The sequence below is a fragment of the Copadichromis virginalis genome, linkage group LG15 (genome assembly GCF_057382275.1).
Source record: "Copadichromis virginalis isolate Kocher_CV1m ecotype Utaka linkage group LG15, C_Virginalis_male_GT1.1, whole genome shotgun sequence".
In the NCBI taxonomy this organism is placed as follows: Eukaryota; Metazoa; Chordata; class Actinopteri; order Cichliformes; family Cichlidae; genus Copadichromis; species Copadichromis virginalis.
In genome coordinates, this window is record NC_140632.1 from 33,602,725 (window position 1) to 33,626,579 (window position 23,855).

The 23,855-nt window shown below is 41.5% G+C and overlaps 1 protein-coding gene across 2 annotated transcripts; it reads right to left on the reverse strand.

The window, feature by feature from the left end:
* Window positions 1-389: 389 nt before the first annotated feature.
* gopc (golgi-associated PDZ and coiled-coil motif containing) lies at window positions 390-23,468 on the reverse strand. 2 transcript variants are annotated; one of them, XM_085432997.1, is made up of 9 exons: window positions 23,208-23,468; window positions 19,762-19,926; window positions 15,372-15,395; window positions 7,442-7,617; window positions 4,869-5,034; window positions 4,691-4,786; window positions 2,646-2,810; window positions 2,407-2,572; window positions 390-1,888 (listed from the first exon to the last, which is right to left on the reverse strand). In XM_085432997.1, the coding sequence occupies exons 1-9, from the start codon at window positions 23,466-23,468 to the stop codon at window positions 1,773-1,775; spliced, it is 1,335 nt and encodes a 444-aa protein (XP_085289123.1). In that variant the 3' UTR covers window positions 390-1,772. The 2 variants fall into 2 exon arrangements, with proteins under 2 accessions (XP_085289123.1, XP_085289124.1); XM_085432998.1 differs by lacking the exon at window positions 15,372-15,395.
* Between the last annotated feature and the right edge of the window lie 387 nt (window positions 23,469-23,855).

Genomic DNA, 23,855 nt, shown 5'->3' on the forward strand with positions numbered 1-23,855 from the left:
AGAGGGTAAAGCAGGTCATTACTTAATGGCAGTGGTTGGTAATTCAATCCCTGGGTGCTACATATCGTTGTTACATACTAACCCCACGCTGCTCTATGATGCATCCACTGGAGTGTAAATGTCAGATAAACTGGTTCTTGGGTGAACGAGTGAAGTATTAAGGGCTTTTCCACCATCTTTCCTCTGATTCTATTATTTACAGAATGGTTCTACTGGGGGAATGCATCCTATATATGCAAGTAGTTGAGCTGTACCTCAATAAAAACCACCGAATGAAGTGCAAACACTGCACCGCATTGTCATGGGAAGAAAATGTATAGGAGTATTTAAATAAACAATTCTTCTCTACTGCTCAGTCTGTTTTAAACAGATTCCTGGAACACAGAACACACACTGACAGCGTCCATTTAATCAAGAAAATTATGGTTTTTTGTTTTAGGTCATGGAACAGTAATATTTAATGTTTACATGATTCTGAAGTTTCAACATTTGAAGTACAGCTGCAGCAATAAAATCATTTTTATACATTTTCTGCAACATTGATCACTCATCTTATTGGCAAGTGTTGCATTTTATTACGACTCACCATCCTCCTCATTTGATAACATCTCTATAAGAACAGGGATCATTCAGTGCTTTTGATGCGAGCCTGCACTGTAGCAGAGAGCCTTACCTACAGAGCTCAGGGAGTCTGCAGCAGCAGTTTCCCCTTTATAAATACGGATAAATATACTCATTTATCTTTTACTATTTTAAGTATGAATGATCAAACATTTTTGTGATGTCTGCGGTTTTCACGTTTACAGTTGTTTGAGTCTTTACTGCTGAAGAACGCTTAATATATTATTATTTTGTGTACACTGATTGTATTTGATTTGTCTTTTGCACACGTTTTGTAAGCCTGCTAACGCGAGATGGGAAAATATGTTTTGGACTTTTGAATGCTTTCAATTATGTCAAAGATAAAAACAAGACTGGAACCAAGACAATAAAAAAAAAAAAAAAAGACTGACCTGAATGCATAACATAGCATTGAGAGTGTTTAGACAGTGTTGTTCATGGGGGTGGGATTAACTTACTTCTGTTTCTTTGGGCCATAATAATAATATTAACAGTAGTAAGAAATAAGAAGAATGTATTGAACTAAATATCTCTGCACAGTGGTGAGGCCTGTTGGTCAGGGGCTGAGATAAAAACAGTTTGCAAGTTTGTTGTATTTTATTACATTGTGAGGAACACCTCATAAAGTACATGTGGCACAACAGAAGCAATAATGAAATATAATGAACAGCGATAGACAAATCAACAGGGAACCCAAAGAATTGTATTCAATTACAAAGTGTTATTTTTGTAACATAGTCGTGTTAAAATATTCGGGTGGGATAATCATATATAAAATTATTCTTTAACATCTCATTTGGATGAACATGAACGGATTAGATCTGAGAAGTTTGGTAACAGATTCTTTGAGGAGTAACTATACAAAGTAAAGCAAAACAAGTGTCTCCACTAAACACCTCCACGATAACTTGGTGACATCCATCACCTGCATTATTATCCTGTATATCACCAAGTTTATCAGAGTCCAGCATCACTCCCTTCTGCACATACCTCCACTTTAAGAATATGGACTTTAAAACCCAAAAATCATTGTTGCATGACCAGAAAATTACATCACTCCAAGGAGAAAAGGGAAAACAGATGTTCCCCTTTTCACAGGATTGTCACTGAATTTCATTTCAGTTCTTTTCCTTTCCACATTCCAGCAGCTTCTAGGAAGAGCAGTCAGTTTCTGGTGGCTTTGAAGGAGTTTCCCCTGAAGGTGTCTCACTGGACATCCCAGTATCTCCAGACTCTGCTCCATTGCTCAGTGATAACTTCTCCAGTGCTAAAGGATGGACACAGAGACAATAAGCAAACTCATCCTCATCGTCAATTAAAAGCAACCTGGACAACCAGCAGCAGATCTTCTCCTGTTCTCTATCCTGTTTCCAAACCACTTCAGAAAACTCATCTCTTCACCCTGGCCTTTGACACCTTGTGAGATGTTGCTTTTTAGCTCATTCTATGTTGTTTTTTTAATATAGGGCTGTTTCAATTTGTATGTATTATGTGTAGTATGTGTTTATGTGTATTATGTGTCTGGCTCTCTGTGCAGTTACATCCCATATCGTAGCTGAAGGGGGACTACAAGTCAAGTGGAAATGTGTTATCAGAATTTTTATATATAAAACAAAAGAAACTAAAACAACAACGATGATTTTTCTGAAAAACAGAAAACCCGCAAAATCCAATTTTCCAACATGCACCCGCTTCTACAAAGGTGAAGGTATAAACAGTGCACACCTTCACATATGGACAAAGTCTGTTAAAAGCTCTTTCATTGATCTGCAGATTTCTTCGTACCTTGAAGTGATGCTGAACGGTTGCTAGGTGGTGCTGTGATGCTGTCATCCAGTTCATCTAGGTAGAGTCTGTAGCGATGGCCGCTGTCATCCTCGTACTCCACATTCTCATCATCGCTGTCCACTTCAGGAGCCACATACACGACCTCGAACTCTATCTGTCCTCGCTGACACAGACACAAAGAATTAACCACAAACAGCGATATGCAGGGAGCACGTGTATGTGCGTGCCAGTGTTACCTGCTGAGAGAGAATGGTGACAGCTTCCTTATGTTTGGCATCTCGCAAATTGATGCTGTTGACAGCAAGGATGGCATCTCCAACATGCAGCCCTCCACATCTGTCTGCGGGCTGACTGGGATGGATCTCTGAAATTAAAATGGGAACGCCGTGCTCCTTCCCACCCTGAGAAAGTGAGGCCGAAGGAATGAAATGAGTTGAAAGCAGCTTTAATGCACTATGTCATAATGACACAGATGAACAGCACTATCAGACTGTGTTCTAATGGCGCTTCCATTTCTAAAAGCGATATCACGCAATTGGCTCTTTGAACTCTGGCTGTTACACAACAACTTGTTAATGATATGACACATTGCTCACTACAAAGGTGTATTTCAATTAAATTTCATTTATTTATATACTGCCAAATCACAACAGAAATCACCTCAATGCTCTTTATATTGTAACCTTCATCCTACAATAATCAAACAACCGTCTGAACAAGCACTTGGTGACAGTGGGAAGTCAAACCTCCGGAGGTGAGAGTTGAAGATCTCCCAGACTGGGGCCTACGCCGCACATTCCCAGCTCACGTTTTGGTGCGGCAGGTCTGTCCACCATCCTCCCTCTCCACCTGACCCAACTCACCACTACATGGTGATCAGCTGACAGCTCCGCCCCCTCTTTATCAGTGTCCAGAACACCCGGCAGCAGATCTGATGGTACAAAATCGATCATCGACCTAGGGTGTCCTGGTGCCACATGCACTTATCGTCTTCATTATGGACAAACAGTGATTTGCACAGAAATCCAGTAACAAAGAACTGGTCGTTTCAGATCACCCAGGCTGTTCCTCCCAAACATACCAGATCTCACTGTCATTGCCCACATGAGTGTTGAAGTCTCCCAGTAGGAAGTCACCGGATGAAGCACCCACTCAATGACACCAAGACGGCTATCATTCACTGCATAAAAGCAAATGACATTTAGGACCCGTTCCCCAACCCAAAGGCACAGTGAAGCATCCCTATTGTCCACCAGAAAAACCCCAACGTACTGGCAGCAAGCGCGTGATTACAAGAACCCACCCCTGCCTGCCGCCACCCACCAGAACCCAAGCCGTGCGTTGAGGTTAGCTTGTCTATATCTAGCTGATTTTTCTCAACCTCACACACTAGCTTAGACTCCTTCCTCACCAGAGAGGTCACATTCCATTTAAGTAGCCAGCCTTGTTAGCTGGGGATTAGACAACCACGGCCTCTGCCCCTGAGTGCTGCTCGACACACATTGCACCAAACCCCTACCGCGCTAGGTCCTATGGGCTAAGGCCTGGCTACCAGATGGTATCCCTCTCCGTGACTAGCTACAGGATGGGTCCTCGGTAGCCCTATCTCAGGGCAGGGTACACTGGTCTCTTGGTCTTCTTTTATCCATTGGGGTGGACTGAGTGGCTCGTCATCTGGCCCCAGGGCCACTTTGCACTGGACTCAATGCCTCTTTGGATGGGATCTTCCAAAGTCAAGTGTGAGTTGCTGAGAACATTTTTGGCTGAGGTCACAGACATTGTGAATAATCCACCACTGTTACCTGTGTTCAGTGAACCCACAGATACTTGCACTCTCATTGAGGCTTCATTGCTTACTCAAAAAGTAAGTAGAAAGTGGGTCCATGTCCGACTCCAGTTGGAAAGTTTGGACATACATACTTATTGAAACAGCCTTAGACAAAGTGGACATCTAACCAACTGAAGCTTAAACAAGGATGATAGTGCTTCTTAAAGACAAAGAGAATGCAAGGTGCAAGTAAATGTCACCCCCAAGAAATTGGAGGTGATGGTCCTGCTCATTACCACTGATGACCGAAATATGCTATGACCGCATCATCTTAGTAGATGAAAACCCCCTAGCTTCAGATGGGGAGTGAACAGAGAACAGAACCTCGATACTCGATACGATAAAGCGCTATACAAATACAGGCCATTTACCATTTACCATTTTACTTAAGTAAGGTTTGATCCAAACATGGCCAGCTGCTGATTAAAAAGATAAAATACTGAGACTTCTTACTGTAATGGAAATTCCTAGACCCTCATGATCCTCTTTGACCAGCACAACCTTTCGGATAGGGCCAACTCCCTGGGTTTTCTTCAGCATGTCTGGATCCTGTAATTACACACAAAAACAACTTTTGGACGCAGAACTAAAGGTACCAACAGCTTTCACTACTTTGTAGTTTTACACTCACATGTCCCACAGGAGAGGGAAGAGGTCTCTTTGGGTCACTTCGACCTCTACATGCTCGGATCACAGTTTTATGGCGGTGAAGGTGAATTTCTGCCTCCAGTTGATTCCAGAGCTTGTCATGTGCTGGCCCTTTCATGTCACGACCCAGTAACTGTATCTGCTGCACCCTGAAAGACAAACCAAGCAAAGATCTAATTACTGTCTGTATGTGCCATTTAATATCTTACTGAAATATGTAAAACATTTGACATCTGTGACATCACTGGTCATAGGTAAGTATAATGCATGGATCACACATTTCAATTCAATATTATTTATATAGCGCCAAATTACAACAGCAGTCGCCTCAAGGCACTTTATATTGTAAGGTAAAGATCCTACAACAATACACACAGAGAAACCCCCAACAATCAAATGTTCCCCTCTGAGCAAGTGCTTGGTGAGAGTGGGAAGGAAAAACGCCCTTTGAACAGGGTGACATTTCTGGCAGAACTAGGCTCTTGCTGGGACGGGCAGCTTGCTGGTTGGGGTTGAGAGAAAGAAAACAGGACCAAATAAAATTAAAAAAACAAAACAAAACAAAAAAAACACACCGTGGAAAAGAACTAGAGATTAATATTGACAAGTGATTAAACACAGAGTGGTGAGTAAGAACAATGAGTGAGATTGGTAACTAAAGAAGAAGCACTCAGTGCACAATGGAAAGCCTCAAGCTGCCTAGACGTATTGCAGCATAACTAATGCTGGGCTTACACTGTGCGATTTTTGAGCCAATTTTGAGTCGTGCGACCGTTTTGGCGATCGGCCCGATTTTGGCCTGCATCGTGTAGTATACGTGGGGTAACGGGAAGCGATTAACTCCTCACGACCAGCTCCCGATCATCAATCGCGACCGTCGTGAGTGTGTCACTGCAGCTTCTCACACTGCGGACGCGCAAACACAAATGTCAGTGTAAAGACGGCGCATCACGGCAGTGCAGTGTGTGATCTGGACACAAGCGATGGAGGCACAACTTGTAGAACTTTGGAAAGCTCATCCGAGCCTTTTCGATGTGGCCTCACAAAATTATCACGACCACAACAACCGTGAAAATAGTCGGATCTACACTGCTGCTTAATCACAGCTGCCTGATTAATTTTTTTCATTAGCAATTTAGCAAAGTTGATGGTGGTGTGTGTGTGTGTGTGTGTGTGTGTGTGTGTGTGTGTGTGTGTGAGTGAAAGAAAGAGAGGGAGAGCGAGCGACAGAATTTCTGTTATAACCTTCATTTTATGGAGGCACAGTGTGAGCACTCAGGTCGCATCAGAGCATCGGGCCGTATAGTGTGAGACCTGCATCGTGACCTACCAACTTCTAACCCCTGCGAGTCAATCGTGCAGTTTGAGCAGAAGCTGAATAACGCGACTGAAAAAAAATCGCACAGTGTAAGCCCAGCTTAAGGGAAGATTCAGGGTCACCTGATCCAGCCCTAACCCTAATTAGCTTTATCAACGAGGAAAGTTAGAAGCCTAATTTTAAAAGTGAAGAAGAGAGTGTCTGTGCCCCAAATCTTGGAGCTGGTTCCACAGAAGACGGGCCGGGAAACTTAAGGAGCTGCCTCTTATTATTGGTTTAGACACCATGTTTTTAAGTTTTTTTGGGGTCAAGTACAAAATCTCAGTTTTATCTGAAATTAGAAGCAGGAAATTCATTCAGGTCTTTATGTCTTTAAAAGATTCTTCCAATAAAGGCTCTGCCTTTCAACAATACTGCCTAAGGGAGGCATATCAAATGTAAACTTTATAGTTAAGCTTTCTGTCCCCATTTACACGAACAAATTGACTTAATAGAAAGATATGATTCAAACCACCGCAGCGGAGTGCCTTAATTCCTAGACTTTAAATAAACTAATCCTCTGCAGATGATTAGTTAGCTGTTTTACAATTACTCTTTAAAGGATTTTTGGTGAATGGGAGTTGAAGATTGGCTCGGCAAATGGTGTAAGTACTGCCACCTTAAAGGCCTGTCGTATGTAGCCCATTAACGGGGATAAACAGAGAGCAATACTCATCTACCCTTTGATGTTGCCTACTAATGAGAAGTGATTACTGTGCTACTGAAACAAGGTCCCCCAGAAGAGACCATTTCTCATTCAAATTTATTTTACACTAGAAACTTCACTTTGGTTTTCAGCAACATAGGTACAAAGACTGATAGACATACGTATAATAATTTCTTGTATTTGTTTATTATACTTGTGTATACATGTTATAGTGTGTGCTTTCCTCTTGCACAGGTCCAAACTGATATTTTAATCTCAACAAAACTGTCACCATTATCATGTTCTCAACATGATTACAGACTACACTAAACCCCATCATTTCACTCTTCTCACATTAGTCATCACTTCCACTGCATGTAGTCTGTGCCACGTGCCTTCATGTGCATGACTTCCTAATTATTATACTAATTGCTTATTAGAATCATCATCATCATCATCATCATCATTATTATCATTATTATTAGAAGTTACCATAATAGTCTTAGCAAACCTAAACTTTGCACTAAAAATAGTTTGAACTTTAACGTCTTACCTGCCAGCCAGTTCCTTGTCCAAGTATTTAGCAGCCAGTCTGGCGCCGTAGACTTCGGCCTGCAGTACTGCCATGTGCCTGCGAAGGGCCTCGTTTTCTTTCTTATATAGTCTGGTTTCTGCCTCCATTTTTGCCTCTGCTAATTTCTCCTTCTTACTGGCCTCGAGCTCCTGTTCCTAGAACAAACACATACATTGTAAGTACAAAATATTAACCTATTTTTTTTTAAATGAATATTATGAAAATGTAATGTTAAATTTGCAAAAATTAATCATGATTAATTACAAATGTTATATGAGGAGGTTAAACTCTGATTTACATTCACATTAGTCTATGTAATTTTATGTAATTTGCAGAAAAATAACCATGAGAAAACTAGGTACACGGGGATAAACCACAGCTGACAGGCTGATCCCAATCTCACTAATAAATAGAAGACTCTTAATGTGGCATTTTTCAACAATTGTAAATTGAATCTATATCAAACTTTGGACTTGAGGGAGTATAGCACAGTGTTTGATAAGAGATTGCCTTATTGTTGAGGTTTTCAAACCTGTTGCTCATTGACAACTACTGTCCTCTGTTACCTTCCAGTTCAGGCACAATGCAGGCTGCGCTCTTTTGGATTTTTATTCCTGGCATGTGCTGGACCTGCTCGCCCAGTTTGGGGCTCACTGCAATGAGTTCTCCAGTTATCACTTGGTATCTATCACTACAGCCCACTTCCCCTGCTTATCCACCACTACTATGTCTGGCAGGATTTCTCAATATTATCCACTTCTTATATCCGCCAGTGGTACATACCATGGAGGAGCCACACTATCAGTTGTGGCTTGCTGATGAACTCATGGACCTTTGTGTTTTCATCCTGGACATTGGTTCTGGCACTCACTAGTCCTCAGCCACCTTCCATCCGCTTAGTATACAGTCTCAGGGTGCTGGACTTGGGGTAAGGCATCCTCCAAGTCTAGGTCACTAACGCTCACTAACGCATGATAAGACGCTTTCTTGTCTTGATGTCAGTGGCTTCTCTCTCTCTCTCAGGCCAGCTGATTATCCCAGCAGGGTATCTGACGACTGGCAGGTGCTGACTGCCTGGATCTTGATCTTGTACTCTCTGCATGTATTTGATGACTGCAGCTTTCCTAGCAGCCTCCCATTTGTCTGTGGAATTCCCAGGCACTTGTAGCTGTCCTCGATGTCTGCGATGTTGCCTTCTGGTAGTGGAATTCCCTCAGTTCTGACTACCTTCCCTCTCTTTGTTGCCATCCGACTACACTTCTCCAGTTCGAATAACACTCTGATGATGCTGTAGATTCTAGTGATGTGGCTCAGTGAATCGATGTCTCGTTCACTCCTGGCACACACTTCCATGTAGAGGAGGTGGCTGACAATTGCTCCATTCCGTAGTTTGTCTGGTCTGGCTAAGGGAGTTCAGGCCTATGCAGAACAGCAGTAGTGACAGAGCATCTTCTTGTTTAATCTTGTACTTGATAATGACTTTTGCGATTGGCTTGAAGTTGGCCTCTAGTGTTGTTCGCCACATCCCCATTGAGTTCCTGACAAAGGCTCTTAGAGTCCTATTGATCTTGTACAATTGTAGGCATTCCAGGACCCATGTGTGAGGCACTGAGTAGTAGGCTTTCTTGTAGTCAATCCAGGCAGTGCACAGGTTGGTCAGTCTGGTCTTACAGTCTATCTACCAGGAGCTGGTGTTTTGCCCATCTGTCCTTTCTTTTCCCTGCTCCATGTGGTGCTGAGGCAGGTTACTGACCAGCAGTTGAACGGGATTGGCCCGTTTTCAGTTAGCCATTCTGGGTTTGTTTGGTCCATTAGCAGCTGACTCATTTGTTAGTTTGCTAGATGCTCATGGAGCACAGTTACAGTGGGGCAAAAAAGTATTTAGTCAGCCACCGATTGTGCAAGTTCCCCCACTTAAAATGATGACAGAGGTCAGTAATTTGCACCAGAGGTACACTTCAACTGTGAGAGACAGAATGTGAAAAAAAAATATCCATGAATTCACATGGTAGGATTTGTAAAGAATTTATTCGTAAATTAGGGTGGAAAATAAGTATTTGGTCACCTCAAACAAGGAAAATCTCTGGCTCTCACAGACCTGTAACGTCTTCTGTAAGAAGCTTTTCTGTCCCCCACTCGTTACCTGTATGAATGGCACCTGTTTGAACTCATCATCTGTATAAAAGACACCGGTCCACAGCCTCAAACAGTCAGACTCCAAACTCCGCCATGGCCAAGACCAAAGAGCTTTCGAAGGACACCAGGAAAAGTATTGTAGACCTGCACCAGACTGGGAAGAGTGAATCTACAATAGGCAAGCAGCTTGGTGTGAAAAAATCAACTGTGGGAGCAATCATCAGAAAATGGAAGACATACAAGACCACTGATAATCTCCCTCGATCTGGGGCTCCACGCAAGATCTCATCCCGTGGGGTCAAAATGATCATGAGAACGGTGAGCAAAGATCCCAGAACCACACGGGGGGACCTGGTGAATGACCTGCAGAGAGCTGGGACCAAAGTAACAAAGGTCACCATCAGTAACACACTACAACGGCAGGGAATCAAATCCCGCAGTGCCAGACGTGTTCCGCTGCTGAAGCCAGTGCATGTCCAGGCCCGTCTGAAGTTTGCCAGAGAGCACATGGATGATACAGCAGAGGATTGGGTGAATGTCATGTGGTCAGATGAAACCAAAGTAGAACTTTTTGGTATAAACTCAACTCGTCGTGTTTGGAGGAAGAAGAATACTGAGTTGCATCCCAAGAACACCATACCTACTGTGAAGCATGGGGGTGGAAACATCATGCTATGGGGCTGTTTTTCTGCCAAGGGGACAGGACGACTGATCCGTGTTAAGGACAGAATGAATGGGGCCATGTATCGTGAGATTTTGAGCCAAAACCTCCTTCCATCAGTGAGAACTTTGAAGATGAAACGAGGCTGGGTCTTCCAACATGACAATGATCCAAAACACACCGCCTGGGCAACAAAGGAGTGGCTCCGTAAGAAGCATTTGAAAGTCCTGGAGTGGCCTAGCCAGTCTCCAGACCTCAACCCCATAGAAAATCTGTGGCAGGAGTTGAAAGTCCGTGTTGCTCGGCGACAGCCCCAAAACATCACTGCTCTCGAGAAGATCTGCATGGAGGAATGGGCCAAAATACCAGCTACTGTGTGTGCAAACCTGGTAAAGACCTATAGTAAACGTTTGACCTCTGTTATTGCCAACAAAGGTTATGTTACAAAGTATTGAGTTGTATTTTTGTTATTGACCAAATACTTATTTTCCACCCTGATTTACGAATAAATTCTTTACAAATCCTACCATGTGGATTCATGGATTTTTTTTTCACATTCTGTCTCTCACAGTTGAAGTGTACCTCTGGTGCAAATTACTGACCTCTGTCATCATTTTAGGTGGGGGAACTTGCACAATCGGTGGCTGACTAAATACTTTTTTTGCCCCACTGTAGCTTCTGTATGTTAGACTCCTGGTCCCCTCCCCAGTCGGACCAGGAGTGATATGTTCTCGTTAAATTTCTGGCTGTCTAAGTGGTGTCCAAAAAGTTATTAAACTTAGAACAAGATCTTCCACTCCAGCTTGTTAATGAGCCAAAGACCCAGACATGGTCTTAATTCATTCGAAAGCCTGATGGTTAGCCTTGTCCATGCAAGCTGGAAACCTCAAAAACAGTGTTATTTGTTGTTATCTATGGGCCTTACTCAGAGTTTCTATCTGACTTCTCAGATGTTTTGATTTGGTACTCAGCTCAGCTAAAATAATTAGTGGGGGTGATTTTTGCATTGATGTAGATATTAAAAATGACAGCCTCAACAAGGCCAATTATTAGAAATAAGTGTCTTCTTTCAAAAAATAAAAGAACGCACTCAACACTTAGTCTTACTCTAGATCTTATTATGATATATGGCAAAGCAAATGAACATTAACAGTATTCCCTGAACACCATTTTTTGTCTGATCATTTCTTAAATTTACAACAGTGGATTACACAGCAGTAATGAATTGATTTCATGACACTTGTTTATAGTGTCACAGCTTCACTGCATAAAATGCTGGATACTGTAGCTGCTCTGAAAAGGAAAACCTCAAATCAGAAGTACTTGACTCCTTGGTATAACTCTCAAACATGCACCTTAAAGTAGATAATTCATGGTCGGGAGAAGAAATGACATGTCACTAATTTAGAAGATCATCATTTAGCCTGAAAAAACTGGTCTTTACACTATTAAAAACAGTAGTTAAACCATTTTAACTACTTTAAAGTCGTTAAAATTGCCCATCACAGTACAGAAACTGCTTTAGTGAAGGTTACAAATGATCTTCTTATGGCCTCTGACAGTGGACTCATCTCTGTGCTCGTCCTGCTAGACCTCAGTGCTTGTCCTGCTAGACCTCAGTGCAGCATTCAATACAGTTGTCCATAATGTTTTATTACCGCTATTAGAACATGCTGCAGGTACTAAAAGTCCTATGCTGCAGTATTGTGAATCTCATCTGTATAATACACTCGAATTTCTTCATGTAAATGGAGAGACCTCTTCAAACACTAAGGTTAATTATGGAGTTCCACAGGGTTCAGTGCTAGGACCAATTCTGTTTATGTTTTACATGCTTCCCTTAGGCAGTATCATCAGAAGGCATAGCATATATTTTCACTGCTATGCAGATATCCAACTTTATCTATTCCTTATGCCAGATAACACATACCAATTAGTTAAACTGTGGGAATGTCTTAAAGACAAAGACGTGGATGATATTAGACTCCATCAGAGTATTATTGTGTGCAAATGTTAGATAGAAAGCAGAAAAAAGAAAAAGGCTATATAAAAACAGTTCATTTACCATTCCATTTGTGCAATATTAATTAAAAACATACTGTCTCAGAGTGACACTGAAAAACTAGTTCATGGACAACTATAATTCATTATTATCAGGATGTAGGGATGGGTACCGGTATCCGGTTCTGACATAAACGGTAGTAACCAGACCAAAAAGCGGTGCTTTATTTCGGTGTTTTGTTTTTTTTCCTGAGATATCATACACTTTGGATTCTAGCCAACCATTTTACCTTTCCAAGGATAGTAGGTGGGCCCAGGTACATATGTTCTTTTAGAGCAGAGCTACAGATTAAAAATGCCCAAGGCGAAGTGGTCAAAAGTCTGGCTGTACTTCACAGCAAAAGATGCAAACTCAGCAGCCTGCAACAAGTGCTTTAAGGTGATACTGTGCAAAGGAGGTAACACCTCGAAGCTGACAACGAACTTGGCGATGCATAGCGTTTTTTTAAAAGATGAGAAATGCACCGTATTTGATAGCTTGCTGCGAGACCTCACACCGAGCACATCTACTGCGGGTGTGGTGCCTGTTATCGGACCCGGAGCAACATCCCCCAAAAACCCGAAGAGGAGAGTCCAGGCCGCTAGCCCTGCCGGTGCAGCAGAAATGATGACGGATGATGATGGCAGCAGCAGCCGTTCTTCTCTGCGTGAGTAGCTTAATGTTGTTCGTGTGTAATTTACGTTTAGTAGTTAACCACATTAATAAATTAATGCACGTAAGGTGAACTAGCAAACAGCGTTGTAGTTACATGCGGCTGTCTTCTTGTTTGATGGCAGATACTCCCTTCACCCTGGCCAAAAAGGCTAAAATGACCAAAGAAAAAGTGGAAAACAGCTAAACATGAGAGGTTTTTGGACAAAGTTTGTGTTCTCCATTCTTTAAGCACCGGTTCGAGCACCGTTTAAGCACCGGCACCATTTCAAAAGTACCGGTTTGGCACCGGTATCGGATAAAACCTAAACGATACCCATTCCTATCAGGATGTCTTAAAAACTCGCTGGAAAGCTTTCAGCTCATCTAAAATGCTGCAGCAAGAGTACTGACAGGTACTAGACAGACAGCATATTTCTCTTACACTGGCTTTTCTTCAATCCAGGATCAAATTTAAAATCCTTCTCATCACATTAAAGATCTTGAATAATCAGGCCCCATCTTATAGTACTAACCTGATAGTACCACATGACCCCATTACAGCACTTCACTCTTAGACTGCAGGATTACTTGTGTCTCATAGGGTATTTAAAATTAGAACGTGAGGCAAAACCTTCATCTCCCACGCCTCTCGACTCGGCACCGTTTGCCATGGCTTTTTGGGTTTTCCATTAGGTTACAGTACCTGGTACCAGGTACTTTCTAAGTAGGTACTACAATGTTATCATTGTCACACTGCATGCCACTGATTGGTTGGTCAGCAGCATCACTCAATGAGTCATGAAAGTATCTTGATCACAAAAATTAAAACCACCATTTTTGAAACCTGGCAAGGGGGGAAATGGCTATAAAAAAAACAAAAAAAAAACAATGCCGTGGTCCCCAAGTCTGATGAAAAGCCACACACTGAGCAGCAGGTATGTTCTTGCCTCGATGTCCACCTTTGTTGTCCACGCCCAGATGCGTTGCTATGACGACAAGCACGCACACTGGGTTGTAATGGAAAACCAGGTGATCCAAGTTAGCTCGTGGTGATCTGTGGCAAGTCAATTAGTAGGTACTAATAGAAAAGGGGCTTTAAACTGAACAGTTTTGAACTGGTTTATTCTCCTGGCTTCTATCTCTGGGTTACCTCGCCAAGCAGCTGCCCAAGGCTCTGAGTCTTTGCTTGACAGTTTCTAAGGCCTCAGGACAACTTGCAGCATTTCTTAGGTACCCCTTTTTGCAGTTCCAATAGTTGCCAAGTTTCCTTTGTGCTGCCTTGAGCTTGCCTTTCTCAGTGAAGAATACTGCTCCTTGTGGTTGTTCATCATGTAGCCAAGCATTTCAGTGATCACTGCTGCTGCGGTGTAGATCAGCCAGCTGCTTTCAATAACCGTCGCATTAGGAATTGTCCATAATGCTGCTTTCACATCTTTTAGAAGAACTTCAGAGTTTATTTCAGGTAGTCGTAGTAATTGGACATGGAGGGTCCAGGTTTCCAGCGTAGCCATGATCCTCCATCTCCTCAGGTCAGCTGCTCGCACCTCCAACGCATTCAACACACCAGCTGTTCTTGGGGCTTGGTGGGTGGGAATACCACAGGGACATACCACTTTAGGTGTTTACCCATGAGTGTCTATGATCAATCATGACAGTCTGTGATTTCTACAATGGATGTGAGACAAATCCTACTGTGAAAGTGACTAAAGGTCAAGCTGCAGGCCTGATAACGTCCCTGTCTGTGTACTAAAAGTGTGCCAATCGGCTAGTTGATGTTTTTACTTTATACAAGCAACTTTCACAAGAATGTGTTCCCACCTGTCTTAATACAGCCACTATTGTTACTATGCCACTAGATAACAATGCTGCTTATTGACTTGAGTATTTAACACATCACCTAGCTAGAAGGGCACCTACACAGAAAGTAGTTTGCTTACAGCTTTGAAACTCACAGTTGATCACTGATTGCAGGCTTTGGTTCTTTGGCTAACTCTGATTTAGTTAACACCCTATCATATGTAAATCAACAAAAGCTTGCATTTTTCATTGGTAGTTAAGAACAGTTTAACTCGAGCCACTTTGATTGCATTGTCAGCAGTTATTTTAAGCATTGTCTCTGACCCTGATTCCCACACTCTGCAAATGGATACTGAACTTCCTCATAAACAAATGTTGAAAACGGCGCAGTCACACCACTTCTTTGACTTTAATTTTCGAAAGTCAAGCCCAACAACTGCATTTGCATTTTGAAGTATCCTTGGGCACATGATGCATGTAAAGAGTACAGTGTGTGTGTGTGTGTGTGTGTGTGTGTGTGTGTGTGTGTGTGTGTGTGTGTGTGTATTTATTAAGTGTAAATGGTTGAAATGAGGCATGTAGCTACATTTTCTGGGAAAGACACCATTACACCGACTTACCAGCTCTTCTAAGGTTGGTGTAGGCTTTAAAGGAAAATATACAGAAAAAGAAAAGAAAAAAGTCTTTGATTAGAGAAATTGGTACAAAAAGCATTAGAAAGGTTACAAAGCATCAGATATACAGCAGCAGACACCAACCTTGTACAATTTCAACCAGAAATTTAGATTCATCCCTCCATAAAATCTGTTTTATTTTTAGTCTAATTCTTGTATAATTTATCAGCATTTTCTCCAGCCAGCCTGCCTGAGATCATTTCTGAAAAGGCTTCAGTAAATAGTAGATGTATAAACTTAAGGATATGCATTTCTCACAGGTTAGTTTTAATCTGTTTAATTACTGTATGGGGGGCATGTGCAGTTTTTATTTAAGTTAAATATAATGTTTCTTTTACATCTAGTTTTAGTTTTTAATTGACTATAATAACCTTGCTCTGAACCAGGTCAACATCCGATCTGTGACCCCTTCAGCCCTGCATTTCTCCAACTACAGTCCTAAACCATTTATACTTTGTGTAAATTTTTTTAACATAAAGGGGCTAAAATAAGTATTGAACAATTTTATAAGTTAAGATATTTTTGATGGTCCCACTGACATGAAACTCTCACCAGATGTTGGTAAAAACCCATCCAGTCATCATATGCAAAGAAATCAAACCATAAATGACATTATGTGTAATAATGAGAAATGACAGAGGGAAATAGTATTGAACACACTTACTGAAATGTATTTAATACTTGGTCCAAAAAGCTTTGTTGGTGACAGCTTCAAGACACCTCCCGTATGGAGAAATTGCATTTCTGTGATTTTGGCTCCGTGGGCCACTTCCATTAACTCTGAGCTTTAGGTTTTTTTTCCTTATAGATTTTCAGTTGGATTCAGGTCAGCTGATTGGACCGGACCATTCTAACAGATTTATTTTCTTTCACTGAAACCACTTGACAGTTTCCTTTGGGGTGTGTTTTGGATCATTGACTTGCCTCCACCCTTAGATGGCAGCAGATTTTTTCAATCAGGAATGTCTACATTTTTCCACTCATCCTTCCTTCAATTATATGAAGCGTGCCAGTGTTTTATGCTGATAAACAGCCCTACATCATGATGTTTCCACCTCCAAACTTCACTCTGGCTATGGTGTTTTTGCGGCAGTGCCTTTTGACCTCCAAACATGGTGCATATTACTTTTAAGACTAAGCAACATGGCTGCTCCAGCCTGCACGCCAAATACCCTTGGGCAAGATACTAACCCCAAGTTGCTTGCCGGTGCATCCATAAAAAGTACTTAGAAAAAAACATAGAACAAAGTGTTTATATGAACGGTCAAATGAGGCAAGTCGTATAGAGCACTTTGAGTGCTCAGCTAAAGTGGAAAAGTGTTATTAGAAACAGTCCGACTGCTCTGCCCTCTGTAGTCATTTAGACATTTGAGCATCTGGTACTATCCCATCTCCTGGATCCCTGCAGTTTGCCTAAAGAGTCAATAGGTCCGTAGTCAATGCAGTTAACATGGCACTGCACTTCATCCTCCAGCATCTGGACTCTGCAGGAACCTATATCAGGCTAGTTTGTGGACTTGAGTTCCACTTTTAATGCCGTCCTCCCAGCTCTACTACAAGACAACTCTCACAGCCAAATGTTCCCGCTTACACCTGCAGAAGGATCACCGAATTACTGTCTAGGCAGGCATGTCTCACTTTCAACGCATCAGCACCTGTTCTCCTCAGGGCTCTGTACTTTTTCCTCGGCTCTTCTCCCTGTACACCAACATTTGAACCTCTTATTGCCAATCTGTCAAACTCCTTAAGTTTGCAAATGACAAACTCATCGGGCTCATCTCGGGTGGAGATGAATCTGCCTATAGGAGGGAGATGACAATTTCCTTGGAACCATCACCTCCCAGGACCTAAAGTTTGAGCTAAACATCAGCTCACTAACCAAGAAGGCACAGCAGAGGATGTACTTCCTGCATCGGTGGAAAAAAATACAAGCTGCCAAAGTCAATGATGATGCAGTTTTACTCCTCCATCATTTAATCTATCCTCACTTCCTCCATCACCATCTGGTACGCTACTGCCACTACCAAGCACAAAGGCAGACTGCAGCGTATCATCCGCTGCACTGAAGAGGTGACTGGCTGCAATCCTGTACACCCTCCAGGACACTGAATCAGGCAAAGAAGATTGCTGCAGGATGCTGTGGTCAATCACAACCAACACCTCACGCCACAAGGACAGTTTCTTTCCCCTGCTATGTTGGATTACTTAACAACACCCCTTCAATCCGCTTACTGCTCAGTTAACATGCTGCAGTAACAAATTTACTTACTCAGGTTTTATTACACACATGTTTTGTCTACATTGCACCCTTTAGATCTAGAGCATATTCTATTTCTGTACAATTAGTTTTGCACCATGACACCATTTTTGCTCTCTTTAGTGTCACTTGGGAAATAGTTTTTAAAATGCCAAATTTTCGCAGGGGAGTTAATAATTCTAGTCTTGGCATGTCCCAGCAGGAGGAGGCCCTGGGGCAGACCCAGGACAGGCTGGAGAGATTATATCTCTCAGCTGGCTAACGTTAGCCTCTGTGATAACTGATTCTTGTTGAGGGGTGTTATAGTCTAGCGTCACTTAGCAGACGTTAGTTGTCTCAGAGCCCAAAGACAACTGTTAGCAGGCTCAAGTCATCTAAGAGACCTCCATCAGCTTTGAAAGCACATGTGTGGACTTATTTTGGATTCAGAACAAAAGAAGGCAGTAAAGACTATGACAAGAGCTATGCAGTCTGTAAAATCTTCACCGCCAGAGTCAAATACTCGGGTAACACAACAAATTTACAAGTACATGTGTCTAGACACAATAGCGACGTAGGGTCAAATTCTAATTTTAAAATGAAATGAGGTGTTTAACGGACAATTAAAGAAGTTAACTTTTCGAAACTACCAGCAACTTCAACTCGTGCAACAAAAAAAGATAGCGCAGTCCGTACTTGTTTTTATTTGCAAAGACATGCGCCCTCTGAGTGCTGTGGAGAATAAATAATTTTGTAATATGATTAAAACACTGGAGCCCTGTTGCACTGTTCCCTCCCGACAACACTTCACGGACATACTCTGCCAAAGTTGTATCAAGAAGGCAAAGCGACAGTGCTGGACTGTCTCAGCTCAGCACAGACAGTTTCTTTGACATGCGACCCTTGGACTTCGAGAGCCACTGAATGGTAGGCCACTGTTACAGCACATCACAAAACTGATCAGTGGAACCGTCAGTCACACAGGTGAACAAATTCCCCTTTTCAGGTTGCACAAAAAGTGTTCTATTGATGGACACTGCAGAGCTGTACTTTCTTTTATTAGCACTTCATTTTAATAGCACTTTATATTGTCAGTGTTTACTCAGATGAATTCTTCATGCAATTTCATTTTTGATTTATATTTGTTTGTGTTAAGGTAACATAAAAAAGTGCTTCGTTTTGATGCTGCAGAGAGCATTTTTTGGATTAGTGTTTTAAAAGTACTCAATAAGTACATCAACATTTCATTGTTTACTTTTTTCATGTTAAAGAAATAGTCGATATATCAGTAAAGCTGTTTTGTTTGTTTATTTGACATGGCTTCTGATAAGGCAGATGTTAATTTTTCTCCATTCATTTTGAACTTAAAGAGAGTGTTTTGTTTCCTCCAGTGAAATGTATCCCTCTATTTTAGTTGAGATAGCTCATGCCAAGCATTTAACAGTTTGGACTGTTTACTGTGAATTTTCCTACACTTAAATTCAGTCTTAATAAACACAAATAATGTCTGGCTTTTAGTATCGCAATCTATCGTATGGTCTCCCCTGTATTGTGATACATATTGTATCGCTAGATTCTTGCCAATACACACCCCTAACGGAGATGTTTATTTCTGTTTTCCAGCAGAACTTGGCACCTGTCCACAGCACTGAAACTACTACAGTATGCTTACAGTGTTGTTATTCTGCTTGCCGGGAAGTGTTATTGTTGATTAAGACATTAGAAAGACAGAAAAACAGTAAGAAGACCTGGAGTAGAAAGACGAAAGGAGTAAACAGGAATGAAATTTCTCTTGAAATTGTAATGTTACCTCAAAGGAACATACGTGTCTTGGTCCGAGTACAAGAATGACATTGACTTTTTTAATTACAGGCGCATCACTAAGCTGTACACTGTAATGCTATGTCAGCAAGCATGTCTGATACACGTACCTAACGTCTTAGACTGAAAACAGAAGACTAGGTTGTCAGTGACAGTGTATTACTCAATGATTGTATAATAAATATGTCATCTTCACTCACTGCAGCCAATCAGTAACTCTGTTACTATTGTTAAATGATTACAAAGGCTGATTGACTGTATTACAGCCGTTCTCCCTACCAGTTTATCTTTGATGCTATCCGACTCCTCAGCTTGGCCTTGCTTGACATGAAGCTGCAGTTGGAGAGCATGAAGCTGCAGGAGCAAGTCGTGGACCTCCCTTTCTGCCACCACCCGTGCAGCTTTAGCTTCGGTCAACTCTGAGCGCAAGTCCACCAGCTGAGCCTAGAGTGAAAGGAAACAACAGAGGGATGGGGCGCAGGAAGCAGATGTGTTAGGTGGTTTAAAGGGGCATGGGTCTCAGATCACAGCATCACTGTTTTCGTAGTTTGCAAAACCCAAATCTTACAGTACATACTTTTTTTTTCTTTGTAATTTATGAGTATTAATTATTAGTTACTGTGCGGAAACATTAGGATCCCATAAATTTAGCACAACAATGTATTCATGTGGTATTCTAAAGGTCTTTAAAGAAAATAACATATTACATATCCAGGGCTCTAGAGTGCAATCAATTTGGTCGCAAATGCAGGCTAATTTCTCAATGGTGCTACTAAAAAAATCCCTGCGACCAGCTGTTCGAGTAAAAAACAAACAAAAAAAACAAAAAAAAAACCTCTGAAAGGCTCTGTGGCCAACAGCAGACAACATTATGCCCATATCATAAAGGTGCTGCTTAGAGTAGCTGAATGTGCTGCTGAAGCCCCGCAGCACCGACTCTGTGCTGCTGCTACCTTTTGCACTGGTGCACCTAAGAAAAAAAGTTAGGTGCACCAGTGCAACCATGGCAAAAAGTTAGTCTAGAGCCCTGATGTATTTGTTTATTAAAAGCTCTTTATCAAAAGATCTGCAGATGTGTCATTTAGTACTTGAATTAAAGAGGCGGAAAAGATGAAACACTGTTTCACACAAGCCAAGTCTGCCTGACCTTCAGGACATTAATTCATGGACAGACATTCTGTAGCAAAAACAGGGAGAACATGCCAACTCCAGACAGAAAAGGCGGTGACCTTCCTGCGCCTTCTGCTGTAATAGACGCACGTTGAGTAGGGGTGAGTTTCAATAATCAATTTTCCGATTAAAATTGATTTTGGCTTGAATAAAGCAATTCATAAAAATCCTGAATTGCTTTTTAAATATAAATGTATTTTGCCCGAAACGCCAGAATCTCAGGTTAAAGCTCACAAAACTATTTCAACAACCTCCAAACAGCTAAAACAGTAAATGAGTGCAGGTAAACGTATTCCGCACAAACATGTAAACACAAAGCGCAGACCTGACGCATCAAAATCAGTGAGATGTCAGCTTTCTCACCTGAAAGCCAACACCTCACAGCTTCTGCTGCGTCTGGTCGACGCTCTGTGTTTACGTCCTTTTTTTTTTGCTGGGTTCTGAAGCTGCTGTTTCATCACTCTCCAACCGAAACTGACTGAATCAGCAGCAAAAGAAGATCAAAACTAAGCTTTACATTCCGCTTCACTTAAACATAGTCATGAATTCCCTCTTACTTTTGCTGTTTTTCTTCCACCACGATAATAAAAAAAAATCAAAAAAATCAAAAAAAATCACACTTTTAAAAAATGCTTTTTAAAATTATGACAAACTGCAAAATGCCTCTGTGACTTTGCTCTGCTTCACGAGCAGGTTTTCTTCCGTTTTTGTTCTACTGCTGAATATTTTTAAGGTTAACTGATATAAAAAGCCAGGCCAGGAAAATCTCCTTCATGTTTTTCTGTGTTTTATCCTCAGTTACTTTGACACAAAGGCATCTGCTGTGATGCTTACACCTCTGATGACGTCTCAAAAGTGTCAGTACTGATAAATAAGATAAGATAACTCTTTATTGTCATTGCACAGTCATACATAGTACAGTAGTACAATGAAATTGGAAAACTGTCCTACGTCGGCACTACATATAACACAACACGACACGATATGACACATCACAACGCAACACAAACAACACAGTATATTAACTTAGTATAAAAAAAGAAGAATAAGTGTATGTGTATTGCACACTGTTATTATTGCACATTATGATCAGAATTATAATATTTCTGAGGAAAAATTTCCCCGATTCAAATCTAATTGAAATCGGTGGATCGAATCGAATCGGGACCTTGTGAATCAGAATCGAATCAATTCTAGAAATCAGTGATGATACCCAGCCCTATTGCTGAGCTAACAAAACTGTACAATCACAACATTTTTGTCAAAACACAAGTTATGTTTAGTCATTTTTCTCAGTGCATCTGTCCTGACCCCTCCTTGATCCACTTCTGTTCCACCACTGGAAAACATTTAGAAACAAGGTTCAAAGTCTAGGACAGAGGGTTGCTCCATCTGATAGATGGATGGCACAGTGTATATGCATTGTTTAACAAGTTTAACAGCTGGCAGGGTGAATCACCATGATAACAAGCTAAGCTGGAAGAAGCAGGGTTATCTCTAAGCAGGAAATACCACTGGTTCATGCGGATGTCACTCGCACCTGTATCACCTATTTAAACATTGTAAACATAAACATATAGCCCATAATGACAATATTCACAAATGGCAAAGCTTCTTTAGACATGACAACACACCCTAATTACACAGCAAACATTGCTGGGGAAATGCCAAGGAGTTCAGGTGCTGACTTAGTCTTTAAAGCCCCTCTCATTCAAAAGAAGCCTGGGGCCTGCCGACTTACAGACCGAGTCTGACAGCTTTGTGGAAACGTACGGAAGCTTTGAACGGCCTAAACAATAATATGTGTTGGAGCGGATTAGCCTGTTGCTTTAGGTTTGTATTGTTCAAAAATGTCTCAGGCTTTTAATCATGTCTTTATAGTGAGAGCCTTTTTGATTTGTCAAATTAGTAATGACAGGTCGTGTTCTTGAAACAAAAACACACAAATTATTATAATAATATTAATAAGAGAGACACAATACGGATAAGTGAATGACAGTGATAGTGTTTTTAGTTTTATGTTAACATTTACAGAAAAAAATGAAGGGCACTCCAGAAAACAAACGAGACATTACACCACACAATCCTGATTACATCTAAAGAAAAGATAATCATTGTCACTTTAAGGCCATGACGTAATAATCGAAAAATGCTGAAATTCATTTATTTATTTTAAAAAAACGTTAGCGCTACATAATTATAAAGGATATTTAATAAAGCGGTCAAAGACACCTGAGAACATGTTCTGTATCTAGAAGACAAATGAATGTGAAGTATGCTAACACCTATGTTGGTTTCAATGACCAAACGAAGGCTGCTGTGGATACCATAACCCATGTGATCACAGTTTACAGGTCGGTGCCACAGATGGATAGAAACCCTCAGAAGCACAGGGAGGACACCAAAACACAGGAGTGACTGAAGCCCTGAAAACACCAGTGCTGCTCTGTGGCATTAGTCACTCTGTTGAATCTTGAGTGGAGTCGGCGTGATCATTTCATTAACAGGAAACCCGCTTCCTAATATTAACCGCTCTTCTTAGACGAAATACTAACCTCTAGTTTATGGTTGAGCTGGAAGACAGTCTGAGTTTTATGACAGAGCTGAGCGAAACAAGAGCTGAGGCTGGTCATCTTCTGCCGACCCTCATACGTTATATCCACTTGATCTGGATCTATTTCTCCAAGCAACAGATCCACATCCACGAAAGCCTTATCAAATTCCTTCTCCAGCACTTCTAGCCATCGAAACATGGACATACTGGGGACAAGGCCCGAGTGCTGGCCCGATGGGGAGCATCCAGTCGAAGCAGACATGGTTAGAGCAAGGTAACGCTGATGTTAGCTTTGTGCTAACTTAAAAAATGATGACAAATTAATCTCTGTCAACACCGTTAAAATATCGCTGTAATGTGATGAACACTGTGTTGGTCCGTAGACTTAAAATTCCCGAAAGAAGCAACGTCTAACCAGAACGTCCCACATCAGATTCACGATTTCATCCAAGCAGCCACTACGCAGAAAGCGGCATACAAGAGACCTACGACTACTCCTTCCGCTACTGTGGAACTGTTCCCTGTGGGTGTTCTAGGAACTGCTATTGGACCTGTCGACGTCGTACCGGAAATACACGTTAACGCAGAGCTTGTTCCTGTTCTTACTTTCACAATTAAAGTCTTCTAATGCGAGGAATTTTGTATAAAT

Bases quoted from the DNA above. Each gene is read 5' to 3' on its own strand.
- gopc (XM_085432997.1), bottom strand. From the start codon at position 23,468: ATGTCTGCTTCGACTGGATGCTCCCCATCGGGCCAGCACTCGGGCCTT. The intron at 15,396-19,761 runs GTAGGGAGAACG...TTTCCTTTAAAG, and splicing joins ATAGCATCAAAGATAAACTG to CCTACACCAACCTTAGAAGA. The intron at 5,035-7,441 runs GTAAGACGTTAA...TTTGTCTTTCAG, and splicing joins GACAAGGAACTGGCTGGCAG to GGTGCAGCAGATACAGTTAC.